The sequence below is a fragment of the Neophocaena asiaeorientalis genome, unplaced genomic scaffold (genome assembly GCF_003031525.2).
Source record: "Neophocaena asiaeorientalis asiaeorientalis breed wild unplaced genomic scaffold, Neophocaena_asiaeorientalis_V1.1 scaffold1, whole genome shotgun sequence".
In the NCBI taxonomy this organism is placed as follows: Eukaryota; Metazoa; Chordata; class Mammalia; order Artiodactyla; family Phocoenidae; genus Neophocaena; species Neophocaena asiaeorientalis.
In genome coordinates, this window is record NW_020171981.1 from 862,049 (window position 1) to 883,837 (window position 21,789).

The window sequence follows — 21,789 nt, forward strand, 5'->3', positions numbered from 1 at the left end:
GTGAGGTATGTAGACTTAGGCAATGGGACACCACCAAAGAGGCGGAAGCAGGGCAGTGACACAGTGGGATCTGTGTGTGGCCTTGCTCTCTGGCTGTTACGTGAGGTATGAATGTGGTGGAACAAAGGCAGAGGCGGAAGCCGCTGCGTAATCCAGGTGAGACGGTGCAGGCCAGGGTCTCAGCATGGCCTGTGGAGTCAGGGGGACTTGGGTTCTAATTCCACCTCAGCCACTTACTGCTTGGCAAACCTTGGGCAAGTCACTTAAAGCTCCCGAGCTTCAGTTTCCTCCTGTCCAAAGTGAGGATGATACCATCCTCAGAGAGTACTTGCAAGAGTAATCTTGGTCTCCTGATGGAGTCACCCCAGTCCTTAGCACAGGGCCTGAGTCAGTTCGCACTCGGTAAATGGTAGTTACCGCTGTTGTTATCAGTAACCATGGAGGGGAGGGGCAGGTGTGAGAGATAATGAGGAAGCAGAGGTGGCAGGTCTTGGCCATCAACTGGACGTGGCCGTGGGGTCCTGAACTCCTCATCCTCGCCTCGCACCTGGCGTGGTGGTGGAGTGAGGGAGGTAGAGGCAACCAGCTGGCTGCCTTTAGTCTGGAACCCAGCCCCCGCTTCTGGGCTACCCTTCCCAGAACCGCACAGCTGGTGTGTGTGTGACCGTGCCCATGCGTGTGTTTAGGGAGGGGAGCTCCAGAGGAAACAAATCCCATTCCTCAGTCCTGTGGCTCTGGGAGCTCAGCTTCGTGCTAACTTCCTTCTGTTGACACAAATGACTGTGGCCTGATGGCACCAGTTATCCTCTGGGCGAGGAGCCAGGATTCAGCCCCGAGTTATTCGTGAGCCCTGAGAACCAGCGCTGTCTCGGGATTATACAGTGTGTTTGCGTTGAGGGCGCTGGTCTTTCCAGCTCTGAGTTCTGACGTGCTTCGGCAGTCAAAGCTCGATGCCTTGTCCTGGATACAGGGAGACCCTTAGAGGGGGCTGCAGCCCCCGTACCTCTACCCACTTTGGATAACGCTTTATGGCCCACTCCCAGTAGCCCTTCCCCATTGGGTCCAGTCCACCCCTCGCCCGGGGAGTCCTCTGTGGGCAGTGTGAACCCCCAGTGGACGCCTAACACCTCTCCCTTGTCTCTTTCACCTCCAGTCTCCCACCAGCGGAGTGGAAATAAACTTTCCGGGCTAAGTTAGATGGATGGTCCCCATTAGCCTGGCGGGCTGCCCCCCTCCTGCCTCCCCACCGACTCCCCTTGTCAAAGGAGGTGCTTCGGTGTGCGGGGCAGGCTGGGGGGACAAGAGCATCTGGGTGGGGGTTGGAGGCGCCCTGCCCCTCGAGCAGGAATGGTGCCCCCGGGGAAGAAACCAGCCGGAGAGGCTTCCAACTCCAATAAGAAGTGCAAGCGTTACTTCAACGAGCACTGGAAAGAGGAGTTCACCTGGCTGGACTTCGACTACGAGCGGAAGTTGATGTTTTGCCTAGAGTGCCGCCAGGCCCTGGTGCGGAACAAGCACGGCAAAGCGGAGAACGCCTTCACCGTGGGCACCGACAACTTCCAGCGCCATGCCCTGAGGCGCCACGTGACCTCGGGGGCCCACCGCCAGGCTCTGGCCGTCAACCGGGGCCGGCCCACTTTTGAGGGCCAGGCTGAGGGTGGAGGGACCTGTCCGGGCCTGGCGACCACCCCCAGCTTCAGGAGTGTCAAGGTGGAAGCGAACCCGGCCAAGGTGGCCGTGCTGACCACGGTGTACTGCATGGCCAAGGAGGACGTGCCTGACGACCGCTGCTCTGCCCTGCTTGAGCTACAGAGGTTCAACCTGTGTCAGGCGCTGCTGGGCATGGAGCACGGCGATTACTACAGTCCTAGGAGGGTGAGGGACATGCAGGTGGGTGGCAGCCAGGGCTGTGGGGGAGGGACTGAGGAGGGAGAACATCGAGCCATCTGGGCATGGCACCAGCATGCCAGGCCCCGGGGCAGCAGCCAAAGCACTTCATTCACACCTTCGCCCATCAGAGCCTTCACTGAGGGCATACTCGGTGCCAGCTCCTGGGTGCCCAACAGTGAAGAGGCCGGACCAGGCCCTGTCCTCAAGGGCTCAGGTCCGCTCCCCTCACTACCTAGGTCAGAGGTTGCAAACTGGTGGCCTGGGAGCTCGATTGGCCCACAGATGTGTTTTGGTGGTTTTCACAGTTTTTAAGAAAACTTAAATTAGTCTCCAAGATAAACAAAAAACAACAACAAAAAAAAACAAGAGATTACATATAAAAATGTGGATTTGTGACTTCTACTAAGAAGCTAGGTCCTGTGCAGTCAGGGCATGAAGTTCTGGAGTTGGAGAGCAGGGCATGGGCTTCCCCATTCCCTTTGGTTTATCCCTGGCCCACTTCAAGGTCAGTATCACCCATGTGGCCCCTGGGGGCGTGCATATTGCAGCTCTGTCCTAGGCACTGGCTGTATGAGTCCTGGGGGCTGGTAAAGGGGTGGGGGAGTTGGATCTCATCGCCCAGAGAGATGACAAACAGCACACAGTTGGGGCCCTTTGTAACTGGTAGGGAGTCAACGTGTCTATCAGTTAATCCCTGAGCCGCAGAGCAGAGGGAGACCCCAGGAATAAGGCTGACAGGGGCAATGCTGTGGAAAAACACACACACACAAAACGCTGTAGAATCTTTATGGTTCCTAAAGCATTTTTACACGTATAAGTACAACACAAAATTACATTGATGGGAATTCCCTGGCGGTCCAGTGGTTAGGACTCCGCGCTTTCACTGATGAGGGCCCGGGTTCAGTCCCTGGTCAGGGCACTAAGATATGAGTCACAACAACCTTTTGAGGAGCTTGGGGGCAGGTATCGGCCTGGTTTTAGAGCTGAGGAAACAGAGATGAACAGCGAGGTGAAATGATTTGCCCAAGGTCACACAGTCAGTAAGTGGCAAAGCTAGGGTTAGTCTGACCCCAGGCCTGTGCTCTTTCTATCACCCCACCCTGCCTGCCTCCCCTTCCCAGGACAAGCCTAACTCTGTCCTCCCTCCCTTTCTTTCCCTGGCTGTCCCAGGTGGCCATTGCCAGTGTCTTGCACACAGAGGCCTGCCAACGCCTGAAGGCATCCCCGTATGTGGGCCTGGTGTTGGACGAGACCAGGGACTGGCCTGAGTCCCACAGTCTGGCCTTGTTTGCCACTTCGGTGTCCCCCTGCGATGGCCAGCCTGCCACCACCTTCCTGGGCAGTGTGGAGCTACGGGAAGGCGAGGCCACCGCTGGCCAACTCCTGGACATTCTGCAGGCTTTCGGCGTGTCTGCATCCAAGCTGGCCTGGCTCAGCTCAAGCCTCCCCAGTGACCGCCTGGGGAGCGTGGGCCCGCAGCTCCAGGCTGCCTGCCCACTGCTCATGGAGCTACACTGCCTCCCGGGCCGGACAGATCCCAAGCCCCCTGCCTACCTAGGTGAATATGAAAGTGTGCTGGATGCCCTATTCCGCCTCCATGGTGGCCCCAGTTCCCACGTGGTCCCTGAGCTCCGGGCGGCACTGGACCTTGCAGCTATTGACTTGGCAGGACCACGGCCAGTGCCCTGGGCCTCCCTGCTGCCTGTGGTGGAAGCAGTGGCTGAGGCTTGGCCTTGCCTGGTGCCCACGCTGGAGGCCTCTGCCCCAGCCTCACCTACAACCAGGGCACTGGCCCTCGCCCTGCGCCAGTTCACCTTTGTGGCCTTCACCCACCTCCTGCTGGATGCTCTGCCGTCCGTGCAGAAGCTCGCCCTTGTCCTGCAGCCAGAAGAGCCGGACTTGGCCTTGCTGCAGCCGCTGGTGACGGCAGCTGCAGCCTCCCTCCAAGCGCAGCGCAGCTCAGGTGGGGCGCGTCTCCAGGGCTTCCTGCAGGAACTGGCAACCTCCAGCCCTGACTTGGGCCGCGGCCGCTGCACCTACCGCGGTGTGGAGCTGGTGGGCTACTCCGAGGCTGCGGTCCAGGGCTTGGAGCGGCTGCGGGGGGCTTTCCTGGACTCCATGCGGAGGGGGCTGCGGGACTCCTACCCCGGGCCCTCGCTGGACGCCGTGGCCGCCTTGGCGGCGATCTTCGACCCCCGCCGCTACCCGCAGGCACCCGAGGAGCTGGGCGCGCACGGCGAGGGGGCGCTGCGCGTCCTGTTGCGCGCCTTCGCCCCCGCCGTGGTGTGCCAGCGGGCGCTGGGCGACTTCGCGCTCTTCAAGCGCGTGGTGTGCAGCCTGGGGCGGCTGGGCCCGCGGGCCCTGTGCGCCAAGCTGGCGTGCGCTCGCTCTGAACTGCACGAGCTCTTCCCTGACTTCGCCGCCCTCGCCTCCCTGGCCTTGGCGCTGCCCGCGGGCGCCGGCCTCCTGGACAAGGTCGGCCGCAGCCGGGAGCTGCGGTGGTGGGGGCCGGGCGGGGCGGGGGAAGGCCGGGGCGGCCCCGCGGTGAAGATCGCGGTGGATGGGCCGCCGCTGCATGAGTTTGACTTTGCGCTGGCGGTGGAGTTCCTAGAGAGTGGGTGGGGTGAGGGGCTCCTGGGCTCGCAGCTCACGTGAGGGCGGCCTCCTCTCCTCTGTCCAGCCAGCCCGGGGCCCTAGGCTCTCTAAGGGCCAAGCCGGAATTGACCGTGCTGCACCCAAGCTGACCTCCTAGCTGTGGCCTCCCACCCACCTTCCCCGTGCTCCCTCTGCTCCACGCTGAGTACTAACCCAGCCCCGTGGGCTGTGGAGGAGGGGCTGGATCGGGGGCGGGGCTCGGGCCAGTGGGCAGAGGTGCTGGGGTCTGGGGCACCCTAAATATCACTCCTGACCTTTCCAGAGTTTGGTGAGAGTGGCTCACCCCTTTCCCTCTGAACTCAGCCAAAGTTTTGGTCCTAGAAAAGTTGAGGGGCTCTTGGTTGGAGGGAGGAAGACAGGGTCTGCGCAATTCAAGGGTTGAAGGAGAGGAGACTGGGTCCTTGACTGTTGGCCCCCACTTCTGACAACATCTCTTCAGATGTGACTGGAGAGCAGATGACCGCCCTTGTTTTTGACACACAGCACAGCACCCTCTCTGTGCACAAGCTAACAGTTCGAGGGAAGTGGTGGCGCCCTCCTCACCAGTAGGCTTCCTGAGGCTTTTCTCTATATGGCTGTGTATATCGACATACACATCTATAAATGTAAAATAAATCTATCCTATCTTTCACAGTGTTAATACACGAAATCTAAAAGGACTTACTTTGGTTTTGCAATGACAGGGTCCAAAAAAGTCCCAGGTGGACTAAATTTATTTCTAATTTTTTTCCTCCTCAAAATCTGGTTGCTCTCTAAGTTCCTAGCCTTCCCCTGCCCTTGCCTCAGACTTTTTTTTTTTTTTTTTTGCCACGCCAGGATTTTAGATTTTAGTTCCTCGACCAAAGATTGAACCCGGGCCCTCGGCGCAGAGTTCTAACCACCGGACTGCCAGGGAATTCGCAACAGATTTTTTTTTTTCTTGCCCACTGCTTAGCTTGTGGGATCTCAGTTGCCCGACCAGGGATTGAACCTGGGCCCCTGCCTCAGACCTTTAAGACCAAAGACTGTAAAACCACAGTGCTGGACTGGCTGACTCCGAGATGCAGCCTCAGGCCCAACACAGGGATGTCGGAGGGCTTTTTGCCTCCTGAAGGAAGCAGCTGGGGCCTCACCAGAGCTGGGGAACACATCCTTTCAGATTCCAGTGGGTTTCCTATCCCCTCTGTCAGCCCTTGCTGTGAACCATGTGGGGATCTGGACAGGGTAGGTAGTGAGAGGGGAGGGGGCTGGCCTCTCCCCAGGCCTCCTGGGTTTGGGTTTAATTTGCAATAAAGTGGAAACCCAGTGCATCGTGCAGTCTCCGTGGTGGTGTGTGTGTCAGGGGCCTGACTCCCTTGGCCTGACTCCCCTCTGGGCTTCATTTAGGTCGTTACGCTGCCCCTGTGGGTGGGGTGGTGGTCATCCTTCTGGGCTGGCAGCCTGGAACTGTGGACTCCCTGATTCTGCTTCCCCAGTTGTGGAGAGGAGAGGCACAGAAACGCGCTGTCATCGCCCTGGACTCAGCCAGTGCTACTTTGTGAACAGGGAGACAGGGGCTTCTGCTCTCTCTCTACACCCAAGAAGCCCATCAGCCTCGTGTTCTGGCTGCAGAGGGAGGAGTGAGCCCCGTGGCTCCCTGTTTCAGACCCTGCCCTTCTTCCTCCTGCAGCAGGCCCGGCCTCCAGCACCCCCAGCCCCCTGCTGGCCTCCCTGCCCCTGCCCGCCAGGCCTCTGCAGCCCCCGCTGGACTTCAAGCACTTGCTCGCCTTCCACTTCAATGGCGCCACCCCGCTCAGTCTCTTCCCCAACTTCAGCACGGTACGGGCTGGGCTGGCGGGTGGGGGGCATGCAGCCGAGTGTGGGGGTGGAGGGGAAGGGGGGCTGCAAGGGCCCAGCTCTCAGAAGCTGGTCACCAGAGTGACCAAGTGCTCCTGAAATGGGGCCCAGCTCCCACTTAGGCCAGGGATCCAGGATGGTATCACCCCCTCCCCCCAGCAACTACTGCTGGGCCCCGGGGGGGCCTGTGAACTGCAGGTTTCACTTGAGTTTCTCTACAGGGATGTCTGTGTGCACTTGGGGTGTGCCTTTCTGTTTTAGTTTGTCTCTATAGGGCTTTGTTTTTCGTGGGTGTGAGCTTGTGCATGTGTGTTTATAAACTCTTTGTGCCTGGGTAGTTGTCTGTAATTAGTGTCTGTGCCTGTGTATCTGAGAGTTTTTGTGTGTCTTGGTGTCGACTGTGTATGTGTTTGGTGTGTGTCTGGCCTCTGAGTGTGTGTTTTTCGTGGTTTGGGTGACCATAAGTGTGTGGATGCGTGCCGTTGGTGTGCATGCCAGCATGTATCTTTCTACTTGTCTCTGTAATTTGCAACTGCCTGTAAGCTTATGCGCCGTGTGTCTGTCTACTAGTCTGTATACACGGAAACATGTATTTCCATGTGTGTATGTGTGTAAATATGAAATTTACTTCACTACATGAGCTATAAGGTACTTCACCTTTTTTTTTTTTTTTTTTTTTTTTTGCGGTATGCGGGCCTCTCACCGCTGTGGCCTCTCCCGTTGCGGAGCACAGGCTCCGGACGCGCGGGCTCAGCGGCCATGGCTCACGGACCCAGCCGCTCCGCGGCATGTGGGATCTTCCCGGACCGGGGCACGAACCCGCATCCCCTGCATCGGCAGGCGGACTCTCAACCACTGCGCCACCGGGGAAGCCCCGTCACCTTTTTTAAAAAATTTGGAAAATCAAATATAATCATTGATGAGCCCCACCCCATCCTGCCAAGATGGTAGGAAATTCCGTCTCAGTCACCCTTGGGAGCTCCTTCCTTCCCGCCCTCCAGGGTTGTGCAAACGTCCTGTGGAGCCTGAGACATTTGGGGAGGGTCCTCTGGTCTTCGGTCCCCACTGTCACTTGCTGGATGCTCACTGTTCAGGCACATAATCCCTAAGAGGGGGTCAACCCGCTGTCGTCCTCCTACTGGGGGCCCTGCAGGCCACTCTCCTCTGAAGTCCTGTCCTCTGCACGCCCCCGCCCTGGGTGCTGTGGGAGTTAGAGCCTCTTTCTCTTGTCAGGGAAGTTTCTCTCAAAGTTTCTGTTCTCCTCTCTCAGGAAGGTTTGGAAAGTTCCTCTTGACAAGCAAGCCCAGACAGCTTCTGCTTTGGGCCCAACAACCTAGCCCCTGAGAAAAGGGAACATAAAAGCTTGGTTTGATAGAAGAAAAAAAATTTATCTAAGGAAAAGAAATTAATATGGCAAATTAATATGCCAGAGAAACGACCCTACTACTCAGGGAACCATCCTCTGGCTTCCACTTGCTGCCCCTGCCGCCCCCGCCCAGCCCCCCACCACCCCTGGGCAGTGGCTGTCCCTCTCCCTCTCAGACCTAGTGACAGTGGCAGAGCTGATAAGATAAGCCTTATGTCCCCCAGCCCGCAGGTCCAGCGCAAGTCTGGGTTATGGGAGAGGAAATTCCAAATTCCTTTCTCTGCTTCTGCCTGCCCCCAACTCTCTGTCCCAATAGTTGTGATTCTTGCGAATGAGAAAAAAAAAGAGACCAGAGGGGCGGCAAGAGATGCCAGTGTGATCGCCAGCACGTGGTTCTGTTTCGCAAGGTCATGGAGGTCATCCTGGCCATCCCCCTGCCTCTAAGCAGAAGCCTAGGCTGACAGAGAAGGTCGGCCAGGGAAGAGGCTGTTTCTTTTTCTCTAATATCCACAGACATGGGAAATTTCTTCCTCTGGGCTGATCACTGCCCTCCTCCATAGTCTTAGTTTTTGGCATTTTGCAGTGCCTGCCCCCTGCCCTTACTGAGCTGACCCCAAAGTTATTGTGCAGTCCCACCCCCTTCACAGATGGACCCGGTCCAGAAGGCCGTCATCAGTCACACATTTGGGGTTCCCTCCCCTCTGAAGAAGAAGCTCTTCATTTCCTGTAACATCTGTCACCTGAGATTCAACTCAGCGGTGAGGAGTAGTGGAAACAGGCTGGGGAGGGGGCTGGAGACTGGGCTTCTGGGGTCTTTCCTGGAGGAATAGGGGTGGCAAAGGGACTGGGCTCCGTATTTTCTGTCCTTCGTTGCAGAAGAGCCGCTCCTGGTCCTTTATCCATCCCATCCTCTCCTCTCTCCAGATTCCTCTGCCCCGTCCCATCCCATCCCCCTGGGATTTCATTTCCCTCCCCTATGCCTCTCTCCTGTGTCCTGGACCCTTCTGCCAGAGAGAAGGCTGCCCTTCCCTACTCCGGGTCCCAGGGGTCACCATCGGCTCTTGGTCCAGAGCTGAGTTCTTAATGCACCTGAGAGTTTCCAGAATGTGTTCATGCCTGTCCTCTTAATGAGTTCTCATGATACATCTGTGAGATGGATAGAGGTGCTATCATCAGCCCCACTTTTCAGATGAGGAAACTCAGCCTCAGAGAGGTTAAGTGACTTGCATGAGGCCACACAGCTGGTAAGTAGAGCTGGGATTTGAACCCAGGCCTGGCTGACCCCATAGTCCGCATGCTTTCTACCATGGCCCGCCCCTAGAGAGCGGACCTTCCCTGCTCTGGTGAAAGTGCCCAGGGAGGGGCCACGGGGGCCTGTCTTTCCTACTTTTGGGAGCAACAAGAAGGGACCCCTAGTGGACAGGCCAGATCTGGAGGGTCCCTCCAGGCCTTCAGGCTATGTGAGTCATGCAAGTGATGGACAGAGAGACTTCACTCTGAGGGAGGAACCATTATCTTCTTCATACCAGGCCCAGCACATTTGCCTGGCACATGGCAAATGTTCGATAACTATTTGTTGGAAAAATGTACAAAGGGTTGAATGATCTGAGGCGCACATTCCCGAAAGTGTGGGGACTGCTCTGTTTTTCCGCTTGTGCATTTATAAACCTGTTGGTAACTAACATTCACTGAGCACCTACTGCTTGGACTAGGCCCTTATCATTCATGTTCTCATTTTAATTCTCATAACTCTGTGAAATCAGTATTATCATCACAGAGCTCATGAGCGAGGAAACCGAGGCTCAGAGAGGTGATGGGACCTGCCCAAAGATGCACAGTTAATAAGCGGCTGAGGCAGAATTTGAAGCCAGGGGCTGCTTGCCTGGGAGCTCGTGTATGAGAATGCATTCTGTAAACCTCAGGGCCACACACATGCTGTGATGGTGACAAGGATGCGCCCCCTGGGTGGCCGGAGCCGTGCCTCCCTCTGACCTAGCCCCTGCCCAGCGCCAGCTCATGGATGGGGCAGGTGGACTCAGCCAATGAATGGTGACCCCATGCCCTCCCCTCCCCAGAACCAGGCCGAAGCACACTACAAAGGCCACAAACACGCCAGAAAACTCAAGGCTGTCGAAGCCGCCAAGAGCAAGCAGAGGCCGCAAACCCTGGCCCAGGATGGGACGCTGGTGTCCCCATCCCCGACTCCAGCCAGTGGAGCCCCTGAAGAGCCACAGAGCAGAGGTCAGTCCTGAACTTTTCTCCCCCCTTCCCACTCCAAATCTGGCTTCTGAAAAGGGGTTGAGCGATTCCTGCCTATTATTATTCCTGCTCGTGTGGGAGTATTCTATACATACAGGGAAAGGCACACATCACATGTGTAGAGCACCACAGATTTTCCAGTCTGGATCTGCTGAGATGAAGAAATGTGTCACAAGCACCCCAGTAGCCCCTCCTTGGGTCCCCTCCCGGTCACTACCTTGTTGTTAGCTTCTTAGGGCTGTGATAACAAATGACCACAAACTGGGTGGCTGAAAATAACAGAGATGTATTTTCTCACAGTTCTTGAGGTCAGCAGTTTGAAGCAAGGTGTCAGCAGGGTTGGTTCCTTCTGGGGGCACGGTTGGGTGGGGGGAATCTGTTTCATTCCGCTCTTCTAGCTTCTGGTCGTTGCCGGCAATCCTTGGCTTGTGGATGCCTCATTCCGATCTCTGCCTCCGACTTCACATCACATTTTCCCCAGTGTCTCTGTGCTTTCACATGGTCTTCTTATAAGGACACCAGTCATTGGATTAGGGCCCACCCTAGTCCAGTATGATCTCATCTTAACTAATTACATCAGCAAAGACCCTATTTCCAAATAAGATCACAGTCTGAGGTTCCAGATGGACATGAGTTTGGAGGTGATGCTATCCAACCACCCACACCCCTCCCCCAGAGTAACTATGAGCCTGACCTTTCTCACCAGAGATCAATTTCACCTGGTTTTGGTTAATGATATACAGGTGGTCCCCGACTTCATGGTGGTTTGGATTATGTTTTTTTTTTTTTTTTGCGGTACACGGGCCTCTCACAGCTGTGGCCTCCCCTACCGCGGAGCACAGGCCACGGACGCTCAGGCTCAGCGGCCATGGCCCACGGGTCCAGCCACTCCGTGGGATCCTCCTGGACCGGGGCACAAACCCGCATCCCCTGCATCGGCAGGCGGACTCCCAACCACTGCGCCACCAGGGAAGCCCTGGATTATCATTTTTTGACTTCACAACGGTGTGAAAGCCATATGCATTCGGTAGACACTGGACTTCCAATTTCGAATTTTGATCTTTTCTGGGCTAGCAACATACGGCAGTGGTCCCCAACCTTTTTGGCACCAGGGACCAGTTTCACGGAAGACAATTTTCCCACGGACCGGGGAGGGAGGGTTGGTTTCAGGATGATTCAAGGGCATTACATTTATTGAGCACTTTATTTCCATTATTATTACATTGTAATATATAATTAAATAATTATACAGCTCACCATAATGCAGAATCAGTGAGAGCCCTGAGCTTGTTTTCCTGCAAACTAGTTGGTCCCATCTGGGGATGATGGGAGACAGTGACACCCAAAGTATGTTGCTTATGTCCAGTCTACTCCGTAAGATGCAGCTTAATTGTCACTTGCCACTCACTGATAGGACTTTTTTTTTTTTTTTTAAGAAATTTATTTATTTATTTATTTTTGGCTGCATTGGATCTTCGTTGCTACACATGGGCTTTCTCTAGTTGCGGCTAGCGGGGGGCTACCCTTCGTTGTGGTGCGCAGGCTTCTCATTGCGGTGGCTTCTCTTGTTGCAGAGCATGGGCTCTAGGGCACTTGGGCTTCAGTAGTTGTGGCGCATGGGCTTAGTTGCTCCACGGCATGTGGTATCTTCCTGGACCAGGGCTTGAACCCGTGTCTCCTGCATTGGCAGGTGGATTCTCAACCACTGCGCCACCAGGGAAGCCCGCTGATAGGTTTTTTTTTTAATTAATTAATTAATTAGTTTTTATTTTTGACTGTGTTGGGTCTTCGTTGCTGTGCATGGGCTTTCTCTAGTTGCGGCGAGCAGGGGCTACTCTTCGTTACGGTGCGCTGGCTTCTCATTGTGGTGGCTTCTCTTGTTGCAGAGCATGGGTTCTAGGGCACTTGGGCTTCAGTAATTGTGGCACATGGGCTAAGTAGTTGTGGCTCGCGGGCTCTAGAGCTCAGGCTCAGTAGTTGTGGCACACGGGCTTAGTTGCTCCGTGGCATGTGGGATCTTCCCAGGCCAGGGCTCGAACCTGTGTCCCTTGCATTGGCAGGCAGATTCTCAACCACTGCGCCACCAGGGAAGCCCCCCACGGATAGGGTTTTGATATGAGTCTGCAGGCAGTTGATTTATTGTGGTCTCTGTGCAGTCAGACCTCTCTGCTAATGATGATCTGTATTTGCAGCCGCTCCCCAGCGCTAGCATCACCGCCTCAGCTCCCACCCCCAGATCATCAGGCATTAGATTCTCATAAGGAGCCCACAGCCTAGATCCCTCGCGCGTGCACTTCACAGTAGGCTTCGCGCTCCTGTGAGAATCTAATGCGCTGCCGCGGATCTGACAGGAGGCGGAGCTCAGGTGGTAATGCGAGCGATGAGGAGTGGCTGTAAATACAGATGAAACTTCCCTCGCTCACCCGCCTTTCACCTCCTGCTGTGCAGCCCGGTTCCTAACAGGCCACAGACTGGTACCGATCCGATCCGTGCCCTGGGGGGTGGGGACCCCGATATACGGTAGGTGCATACTCTTTTGTGATGCTGGTCAGCAGCAGCCGCGTGCCCAGGAGGGTAAACAACTGACACACAACCATTCTGTGCCCATGCAATCTGTTTTTCACTTTCAGCACAGTATTCAATAAATGACATGAGATATTGAACACTTTATTATAAAACAGGCTTTGTGTTAGATGACATTGCTCAACTGTAGGCTAATGTAGGTGTTCTGAGCACATTTAAGGTAGGCTGGGTCAGGCTATGATGTTCCGTAGGTTAGGTGTATTAAATGCATTTTTAAAAAAAGTTTCCTTCCTTTTTATTGATTGATTGATTTTGGCTGTGTTGTGTCTTAGTTGCGGCACACGGGATCTTTCGTTGCGGTGGGAGGGCTCTTTGTTGCAAGGCGCAGGCTTCTCTCTAGTTGTGGCACGTGGGCTCAGTTGCCCTGCAGCATGTGGGATCTTAGTTTACTGACCAGGGATCAAACCCATGTCCCCTGCATTGGAAGGCAGATTCTTAACCACTGGACCACCAGGGAAGTACCTGCATTTTCAACTTACGGTATTTTCAACTTACGATGGGTTTATCAGGATATAACCCCATCAGAAGTTGTTGCGTGTAGCTGTATTTTGTCCTTTCTCATTGCCATGTAATATTCCATTGCGTGACCCATCAACTCTTTTCACTATTCTCCTGTTGACAAATATTTGGATAGTTTCCAGTTTTCTGCTGCTATGAATAGTGCTCCATGAATATTCTAGCACATCTTTTTGGTGACTTCCACATATTTAACAGTTCCCTAATGACTGGAGATCATCATCAGGGCTGGGTGGGCTCTCTGAGACCACTGGATCCAACTTTATCATATCAGGTGGGAAAGCTGAGGCCCAAGGAGGCCCAACTCTGCCCAGTGATTTGGTGGGGAGTCTGGGATTCAGTGCTGGTCATATCTACACCAGGGACCCTTCCAATCTGCCATGCCACCCCCAGAATATCTGTGCTTAAAATCGTGGTCTCGAGAATCATCTTGGGCCTCACTCTTACCCCACGCCTTCCATCTCCCCAGCAGTTCCTGCAGCCCCTCCTCCTGGTCCCAAAGTCCAGCCACCCCTGAGTCCGGAACCCACGCCCAGGGAGCCGGCCCACTCAGACGTCTTGGATGCTGCCTCCTCTTCCTCCTCTTCCTCTTGCCCACCCTGCTCCCCAGAGCCTGGGAGAGAGGCGCCAGGGCCTGAACCGGCGGCGGCTGCTGTGGAAAGTGGTGTGAGTGGGGAAGGCAGGAGCGAGAAGGGGCGTCTCTACTGCCCCACGTGTAAGGTGACCGTGAACTCCGCCTCCCAGCTTCAGGCTCACAACACAGGTCAGTGCGCCCCTCACCAGCTCGAGTCCTGGGGAGGAGATGGCCCTCAGCAGATGTGGGCAGGCTAGAGCTTCTGGGCACTTTGCTCCAGGGCTAGGTGACAGAGGCGCTGTGCTCAGCTGTGGCTGGGTGGGTATTTCAGGTCCTCCCGGTAATGCCTGAGGAGGGAGAGTCGGGGAGAGAAGTCAGGCAGCAAGAACTGGAGGGTCATCACTGAAGACAGGAGATACCCCCACATCTCTCCTTGCATCAGACCCGAGGGAATTGGGTTGGAATGAGAGCCAAAGGGAAGCCGACCTGTTACTCAGCAACGAGGCCTTCCTTGGGCGATGCTGGCATGAAATGAGAACAGCCGGGAGGACCTTTGGGAGGGAAAGAGAAATCTCACATGGCTGGAGGGGCTGGCAGTGCTGAGCAGCCTGGAGGCTTCAGGGGGCAGCCAAACTGACCTGGTTTGGAGGGGGTCTCCATGGCCCCTGAAGCCCCTCTTTGGTGCTAGCAAGCTGTCTTCTTTCCTCCCTCCAGGAGCCAAGCACCGGTGGATGGTGGAAGGTCAGCGGGGCGCTCCCCGCAGGGGCAGGGGCCACGCAGTGCCCCGGGGAGGAGCTGGACACAAGGCCAAGAGAGTGACGGGGGTCCGCGGGGGCCGGCAGGGGCCCAGGCCCCCTTTCCACTGTGCTCTCTGTCAGCTCCAGGTCAATTCAGAGACCCAACTCAAGCAGGTGGGGCAAGTGCGGCTGGGATTGGGGGTGGAGCAGGGGTGAGGGGGGTGGGCCCAGTGCCAGGCCCGGAGGAGGGAGCCTGCGGGGAGGAGCTGGGTAGAGCAGAGCAGGGAGCAGTGGAGGAAGAGGTGCGAGGCTCCTGGAAGGCGAAGGCCAATTCTTAACCTCCCCTTCCCAGGGCCACTCCAGGGCCGTGTGCATTAGGTGTGTGAATTGTGGGTAGAGGAAGGGTGAGCTAGCCGTAGTTTTGGGGTCCTTGGGTTCCTCATCTTGTTCCCAGTCTGTCTGTCTGTCCATTAGCACCTGAGCAGCAGGAGGCACAAGGACCGCCTGGCCGGGAAGCCCCCCAAGCCCTCCGGCCAGCACAGCAGGCTGCAGAAGCACGCAGCGCTGGCTGTGAGTATCCTCAAGGTATCTGTCTCTGGGCAACAGAGCTGGGAGCCGGGTCCAGAGGGGAGAGGGTAAGGGGAGAGGGTAGGCCGGAAGGGAGGGCCAGCTGGGGGGCTGGGAGGAGGGGCAGGAAGGAAGCCACCCCCGTTGGAGGCTGCCTGGGCAGGGAAAGAGCTGGGGTTGGGTTTTTGGCTGTCTGGGGATCTGCTCAGAAACATTTCCGGGGGGGAAGGTGGGCCCAGGTAGTAACCTCAGGGGCAACAGCGAGGCGTGGGCATGCATCTCCCGGAGACCATCTCCACCCCCGCTCCCCATAGCCTCCTCCCTCGGCCCATCCTAAGATTCTCCTCCCTCCAGGCAGGAAGGCAGGTGGTGGAGAAAGCCCTTTGGAATGAATGTTTGGGGGTGGGAAGGGAGGGGATTTAGGTTTGGAATCCTGACAGTCACGTTTCCCCCCCCCCACTCCACAGCAAAAAGCCCAAGGAGGGGGCCCAGGGAGGGGACAGGATTTTCCTGGGGTCAGAGACTTGAGTCCTTTCCTCTCTTCTCTGCAGTCTAAACTGGCCTTGCAGAAGCAACTCACCAAGACGCTGGCAGCCCGCTTCCTGCCCAGCCCGATCCCCACCGCGGCGGCAACCATCTGTGCCCTCCCAGGGCCCCTGGCCCTCCGGCCTGCGCCTGCGGCAGCCACCACCCTCTTCCCGCCTCCAATCCTGGGCCCAGCTCTGTTTCGCACCCCAGCAGGAGCCGTTCGCCCTGCCACGGGACCCATCGTCTTTGCTCCCTATTAGCCCTCCTGGGGAGCCCGGGGCTGATTTCCCAGCAGTTGCCCTCCCCCTCCTCCTCTCCCCAAGATGCCTCGGTTCCCCGCATCCCACAGGAGACTGCCTTTTACAGCCTAGGGGTTCCTGCCCAATCTCGGAAGAGCTGGGCTAATGCTAAGAGCCCTTCACTCAATCTGCACTGGGGATTCAACTAATGCCCCCCGGCCCAAGGACCATCCATCTGCACCCTCCCTTCCCCAGGCTTCTAGGGCTAGCCCTGGGCTCCCCTCCATTTCCCATCCTGATTTATGGGGAACAAACTGGAAAATCCAAAGATCTATGCAAAATCCTAGCCCCAGCCCTGTGGTGCTCTCATTCTCCCACTCAAGACCTATACCCGTGTGGCCCGAGGTCCGAGGAATCTTACCTTTTCCTAGCCCGACCTCTATTCCCATGCCCTGGGGGCAGGGAGGGGAGGCCCTCCCCATTCACTGGATTCTCTAGAGAATCACTGGCGTTGAGGGGGCCGTCTCAAGGGAGAAGCTAAGGGGACAGTCACAGCCATCCCAACCACAGGGTCTCAAGATGGAGTGGGTTCAAGGTTACCTGGACGAGCTGACCATTGGGGATGTGGTGGAAGACTGTGGAGGAAGGGAGCAGTGCTAAGTGGGGCAAAGCCAAGGGGTGGCTGGAACTGCAAGCCTCTGGGGCTTTCCATCCGCTCTGACAGGGTGGGCTACGACAGGGAGGCCAGGGTAATGTGCTGGCCGGGCCCAGTTTTTAACAGAGGAAGTGCTCAGTCCCACACACATTCTCCTCTCTTAGCCTTTCATTGATTCCTCCTGAATCCCAGCTCTCGGGGCGGGGTGGGGGGAAGGGGTGGGTGACACTGGGTCTCCCTCAGACTATGGATCCAGCTAACACCGAATCCCCCCAGGGCTCCCAAACAAAGAGCTTTCCCCTTCCAGCTCTCACCCCAAACTGGCCCCTAGCGCTCAATTCAGCTTTCCCTTCCCCCACGAGCACCCCAAGGCCCCCTCACTGTGACTCACCTGAGTATTGGGATCCACTTGGAGCCACTCTCAAGACCCGTTTTCATGCTGTCAAAATTAATGTCATAACCTCCGTCCCACCCCAGCAGCACTGCCACCCTCACCCCACAATATGGGACTTTGCCAGTATCCACCTGTATCTTTTTTAAAGCTGTTTCCAATGGGAGAACAAGAAAAAGGGGGGAGGGTGGGAAACTTTTTGATAACAGTTGTGGTTTTATTGTGTCCAACGCATCAATAAATCAATTTAAGCCCAAGCCTGTACACACCCTAACTCGCCCAGCCTGGGTCACCTGACCCTGCTCGCCTCTCCTATCTTGGGGAGAAGGGGCGTGTACTGGAGGTCACCTGGCTGTAGTGTCTTCACCTATGCTAGGTGTGTACATCAGAAGCACGAAGTGGGCACGGGAAGTTGTGGGTCAGCAGCTCACTTTACAGCGTGTTGGAAGCGTAACCACCCTTCTGAGCCCCCAGAGATCTGGCAGCTCCTGGGAAGCTGCTGTTGGCCGGCTTTACTCTGTTCAGGCATCTGAGGTAAGAAGGGAGGGCTAGACGAGCACCTTGCCCGGCCTCCACCATGGCGGCAGGCATATAAACACAGGTAATCTATAAATAGAAGTCCAGCTATCAGCTGAAAACAACCACAGGAAAGGGTGACGACCAGTCCCCAGGGCTGTGAGGTCCACGGATCGGGCACTGGGCAGCCACTCTGGCAACTAGAGTGGGTAGTGCACTCCTGCCCCCTGGTGGTTGGGGGGGTGGGGAGCAGTGTCCCAGCCTCCAGGGCCACAGGCATAGCACCTTGAAACGGGAGAAGCTAAGGGAACAGTGCAGCCAGCCCAACCATGGGCAGTATACAACCCACACAGGGCTGGAGAGGATCTAGATCATCTAAGCAACTGCCGTCACCTTACAGCTGAGAAAACCGAAGCCCCTAGGGGGGAGAGGCCTCGCAGGGCCACAAAGCCAGCTGGTGACTCCCAGCCCAGTCGGCATTCCATTCCACCTCAACCAAGAAAATGCTCCCTGAGCAGGAAGGGGAAGCAGGAAGCTGGGGGAAGAGTTGAAACAAGATTATACTCCCAGGAGGCTAGCTTCTCTCAGCCCAGGAGAGCACAGGAGAGAGGTCAGGGTGTTGGATGAGGAGGCGCCCCGAACACCAGCACACACACGTGTGCACGTCTACACACACACACACACACACAAACGAGACACCTGGATGCCCTTTCTCTAGAGCCCAGGCTGGTGCCGTAAGCGTGTGAGTGTGTGTGTGTGAGATTGGCAGGAAACCCGGAGGTGTAAGACCCCTGCGATAGGAATCAGACCCTAGACTGGGCACTTCCACACACAGCTCTGCTTCCTGTCCAGGGCCGGCAGAAGGAACAATGATCCAAAACCACCCTAGACCTGCTTAAAAGCAAAAACTGATCATATCACTTCACTGGCATAAATCCTATCAATGGCTTTCCATTGCTGTTAGGATACAGCAGGATGGGGGCTGGGGGGCTTGGGGACCGCTAACCTAGACTATTTGCATTTCCCAGAGTTGGGAGGGAGCAAAAGTGACCTGAGCCTGGGACAGCCCAGCTGCCTGGCCTAGTGGGCAGCTCCCCCCTTGACTGGGAAGGACAGCTTGCCTAAAACCCCCCCTCCCTTTCCCCTCAACCCATCTTCCAGAGCTGGCAAGGCAGCTCTTCAGCCATCCAAGGAGCCGCTGCCCTTGTTCTTGCGGCTGAGGGGGAAGGCAGACTTGCTCTGGGGCTGGGTCATCCTGCTGGCCAGGTAGACGAAGGGCTCCAGCAGTGAGCGGCGGTCAGCCACCGACACCTCCCAAAGCTTCACCTTCTCTGACTTGGCCCAGTGCTGAGCCACATCCGGGTCTACACGCCGCTGCTCCTGCAGGTCACACTTGTTGCCGAGGACCACGATGGTGACCTGGGGAAGAGGGACAGAGTAGAGGCCCGTGGCTGTAGCATGGACCTCAGGAATGGTCGTGAGGGCCAGTGACCACCTTGGGCTTGTAATGGAACGCCTGGAGGGGGTGCCAGATGGAGGCCAGAATTTGAACAGAGGGAGGAGAGGAAAAAGCAACCATTTCCACCTCGGAGTCCTAGGAGAGGGCAAGTCTCAATGGCTGATGTCTCATCTCTTCCTGTATTAGAAACGGTGGACAGGGGCCTCCATCTGGAGGAGTTCCATTACAAGCCCTGTGTCACCAATGCCTGATCATTACTGGCAGTCAGTTAGTTGTTGGCAAAGTAACCGGTGAGGAAGCGCTCCCAGAATGCCTCCAGCTTAAAGCGGGATTTGAGAACAAAAGGGCCTTCACAGGGGAGAGCACAGAACCATTATAAAGAAAGACTAGTGGGGACGTCTTAAACTGGAGAAGCCTCTTTGGTAGAGCTGCCTCAACATGCGGCCACCTCTAGGAGTGAAGACACCCTCCAGTGGCCTCCATCTCCGCCCTCCAGCTCTAAACCCACGTCCTGGCAAATCAGTGAAAAACAGAGCCTTTCCAGGCCTCCCAAAGCCAGCCCAGGGCCCACTCTCTCTCATCACCAGGGTTCCCACACACACCTCCTTCTTGTCTTTGGATTTGTCAATCTCCTTCTTGAGCAGCTCCACGCGCTGAAAGGACTCTCGGCTGTCCGTGCTGTAGACTAGGACATAGCCATCAGTGCAGGAGAAGCAGTGCCGGGGCAACTCAGCCCCATCTCGGAGCCCCCGGGTGTCGTAGAAACGCACCTGCTCCCGCACCCCCCGGTCAGTCTCAATGGAGCCCACGTAGATGTCCTCCTGCGTCTCAATCATCTCAGAACCTGGGACAAAATGAGGAGAAAACTTGTTTCTAGGGAGAAAAGAGATTGGGAACATGAGTGACTGAATATATCCTAACAGGCCAACCAGACAGGGAGACAAAGGTACACGGGGGCTGAGGAGAGAGGGCCAAAGACTGCGAGTCTGGCCAGACTGGAATAACTTGGGGGAACAGCTCTAATCTCACGCTGATACCTTGCTGAACACAGCGTGATGCGGAAGTTTTTCCTTCCTGTCTCGGACATTGGGTTTTCTCTTTCCAGATGTCCTCAGTGTTGTAGAGTTGGGATCTTTCGGTGTAATGACCAGCAGCAGCGACCTTTAGCCTTTTCGTGCTGTGATCAAATCCTCTCCTCATTCTTCCACTTCCTCCACCATGCCTCACGCCCAGCAACACTCACCCACTACGTGGTTTCCGTACAGAAGCTGCTCCAGGATTGAAGTTTTGCCCACAGAAGCCTGGCCACACACGACCACCTTGCAGCTCTTCCCCATGCTTAGCTTTCAACCTTGAAGAACCGAAGCACACTGGGTGAGGCAGGATCAAAACCAAGGGCAAACTTCCCTTGACTGAGGACACAAGTTCTGAAGTGGATGCATGGCCTCAGGGGTTCGGCCCTGTCTGCTACCCTAGGCAGGGTGTACTAAAGTGATGTGTCTATATCCACTACTGGACAGTTAGCTGTATATTATTCACCTTATTCCCAGTACGAGGCCAGTAACTGGCACAGAGCAGGTGCTCGGTAAGCGTTGCCATAAAGCGGGAAGAGAGTCGCTGGTTTAAAGGAACCCCTAGCCATGTTCCTTTCTGTGCATAGGATGTGGAGGACCAGTTGCTGAAGGGAGCCAGATCTGGCTCAGCTCCCTCTCTTTAACTATGACCCCATGGAGAAATAAGCAGGACTATTATTTTGTGTGGATCTGTCTTATACCACTCTTCCTGGGGAGAATGAACAATTAGGAAGAACATTTTGCTTTCCCGAATGGCTCATCCAGACAATTAGTTCCCTCGAATTCCCAGTCAAGGCCATGGCTCAGATGAAAAAGACAGAAACAAAAGAGTGAAGGAATCTAAGGAAAAAAACGCTTCAGAAAAAAGAAAAATTTTGTTTCTTTTGAACTGACAAACCCAGATAAGGCCTAGACACAGAAATCCCTTCTCTGTTTGGAGGTCCCAAACAGAGATCTCCTCGAAGGCATCCCAAACACAGGCTTCCCAGAAGGAGCCCCAGACAAGGAGTCCGCCCCCGCCAGAGGAGAGATACAGAGATCACTCCCCAAAGGGATCTTAAACAGAAACCTCTCCAAAGTAAACTCTTAGTACAGATCCCCCTCCCCGCGAGGGGCCTCATATAGTGAGCCCCGAAATTAAGGGATACCCCGACTGCTAGGCGGGACTCCGGAATAGAATTCCCCACGAGAGGGCTCCCAGAGGGAATCGGAATCCTGCCACTTAAAGAGTCCGGAAGCAGTGGTCGATCCCGGCCTCCCAGCTCCGTACCTCCTGGGGCCCTCGCAGCAGCCCGGCCGGGCCCCTCTACGCGCGCCGGGACCAGGGGTGGGGCAGCACGGCCGCAAACACTCGGATCTTCCTCCGGGTCCTTCCGGGCTCCGTCTGGCCCCGCCCCGTAGCTTCCATCCCGCAAGACCTATTTTGGCGGCGGAGAGCCGGCACCAGCCGAACAGCGCCTCCAGAGGCCGGCGGGGAAATGACGGCCGGGACCTGGGCTGAATGGTCTCCAGAGCACAGGGTTCTAGGCTCCCTAGACCGGCCGGGTGCTGTTTTGGTGCCTCAGATGCCCATATGTTCTTTCTCTAAAGGCTACTACAGTAACACTTTGTTTACTCAGTCATTTATTCATCCAATGTCTTCTGAGCTCCTACTCTGTGCCAGATACAGGACCACGTGCTGAGAAAAAGCGGAGGAATTAGACACCGTTGCCGCCCATCAGAACGTCACCATCTAGAGGAGCTAGACATCTAAACCAATAATTACAGTACAGCATGGTAAGAACTATTACAGAGGTGCTATGGGAGCACAGCTAAGGGCATTTAACTTGGGGGCAGTGGGCATTACATTCTCCGCGGAAACTTCCTAGAGGAGGTCAGGTCCGTGTTGAAGTTTGAAGGGTGTGGGAGGAAAGGGTGGAGGAAATACGGCAAGAGTCATGGCATTTACTGGAACTACAAGTATTTG

General features: G+C 56.0%; 3 protein-coding genes across 4 annotated transcripts; 2 read left to right on the forward strand and 1 right to left on the reverse strand.

The window, feature by feature from the left end:
- Nucleotides 1–1,182: 1,182 nt before the first annotated feature.
- Nucleotides 1,183–5,834, forward strand: CUNH17orf113 (chromosome unknown C17orf113 homolog). Its single transcript, XM_024744920.1, has 2 exons — nt 1,183–1,890; nt 3,061–5,834. Exons 1-2 carry the CDS (start codon nt 1,348–1,350, stop codon nt 4,543–4,545), a joined length of 2,028 nt encoding a protein of 675 aa, XP_024600688.1. The 5' UTR covers nt 1,183–1,347; the 3' UTR covers nt 4,546–5,834.
- ZNF385C (zinc finger protein 385C) lies at nt 5,611–16,515 on the forward strand. The gene is made up of 8 exons (XM_024744174.1): nt 5,611–5,689; nt 6,170–6,342; nt 8,374–8,484; nt 9,802–9,967; nt 13,557–13,847; nt 14,373–14,569; nt 14,870–14,980; nt 15,514–16,515. The coding sequence occupies exons 1-8, from the start codon at nt 5,611–5,613 to the stop codon at nt 15,748–15,750; spliced, it is 1,365 nt and encodes a 454-aa protein (XP_024599942.1). The 3' UTR covers nt 15,751–16,515.
- A 453-nt stretch (nt 16,516–16,968) lies between these two features.
- Nucleotides 16,969–21,209, reverse strand: NKIRAS2 (NFKB inhibitor interacting Ras like 2). Of its 2 annotated transcripts, XM_024744941.1 has the most exons (4): nt 21,094–21,209; nt 19,994–20,101; nt 19,353–19,594; nt 16,969–18,710 (listed from the first exon to the last, which is right to left on the reverse strand). In XM_024744941.1, exons 2-4 carry the CDS (start codon nt 20,085–20,087, stop codon nt 18,471–18,473), a joined length of 576 nt encoding a protein of 191 aa, XP_024600709.1. In that variant the 5' UTR covers nt 20,088–20,101; nt 21,094–21,209; the 3' UTR covers nt 16,969–18,470. The 2 variants fall into 2 exon arrangements, with proteins under 2 accessions (XP_024600709.1, XP_024600702.1); XM_024744934.1 differs by lacking the exons at nt 19,994–20,101; nt 21,094–21,209 and adding an exon at nt 19,788–19,981.
- Nucleotides 21,210–21,789: the final 580 nt, after the last annotated feature.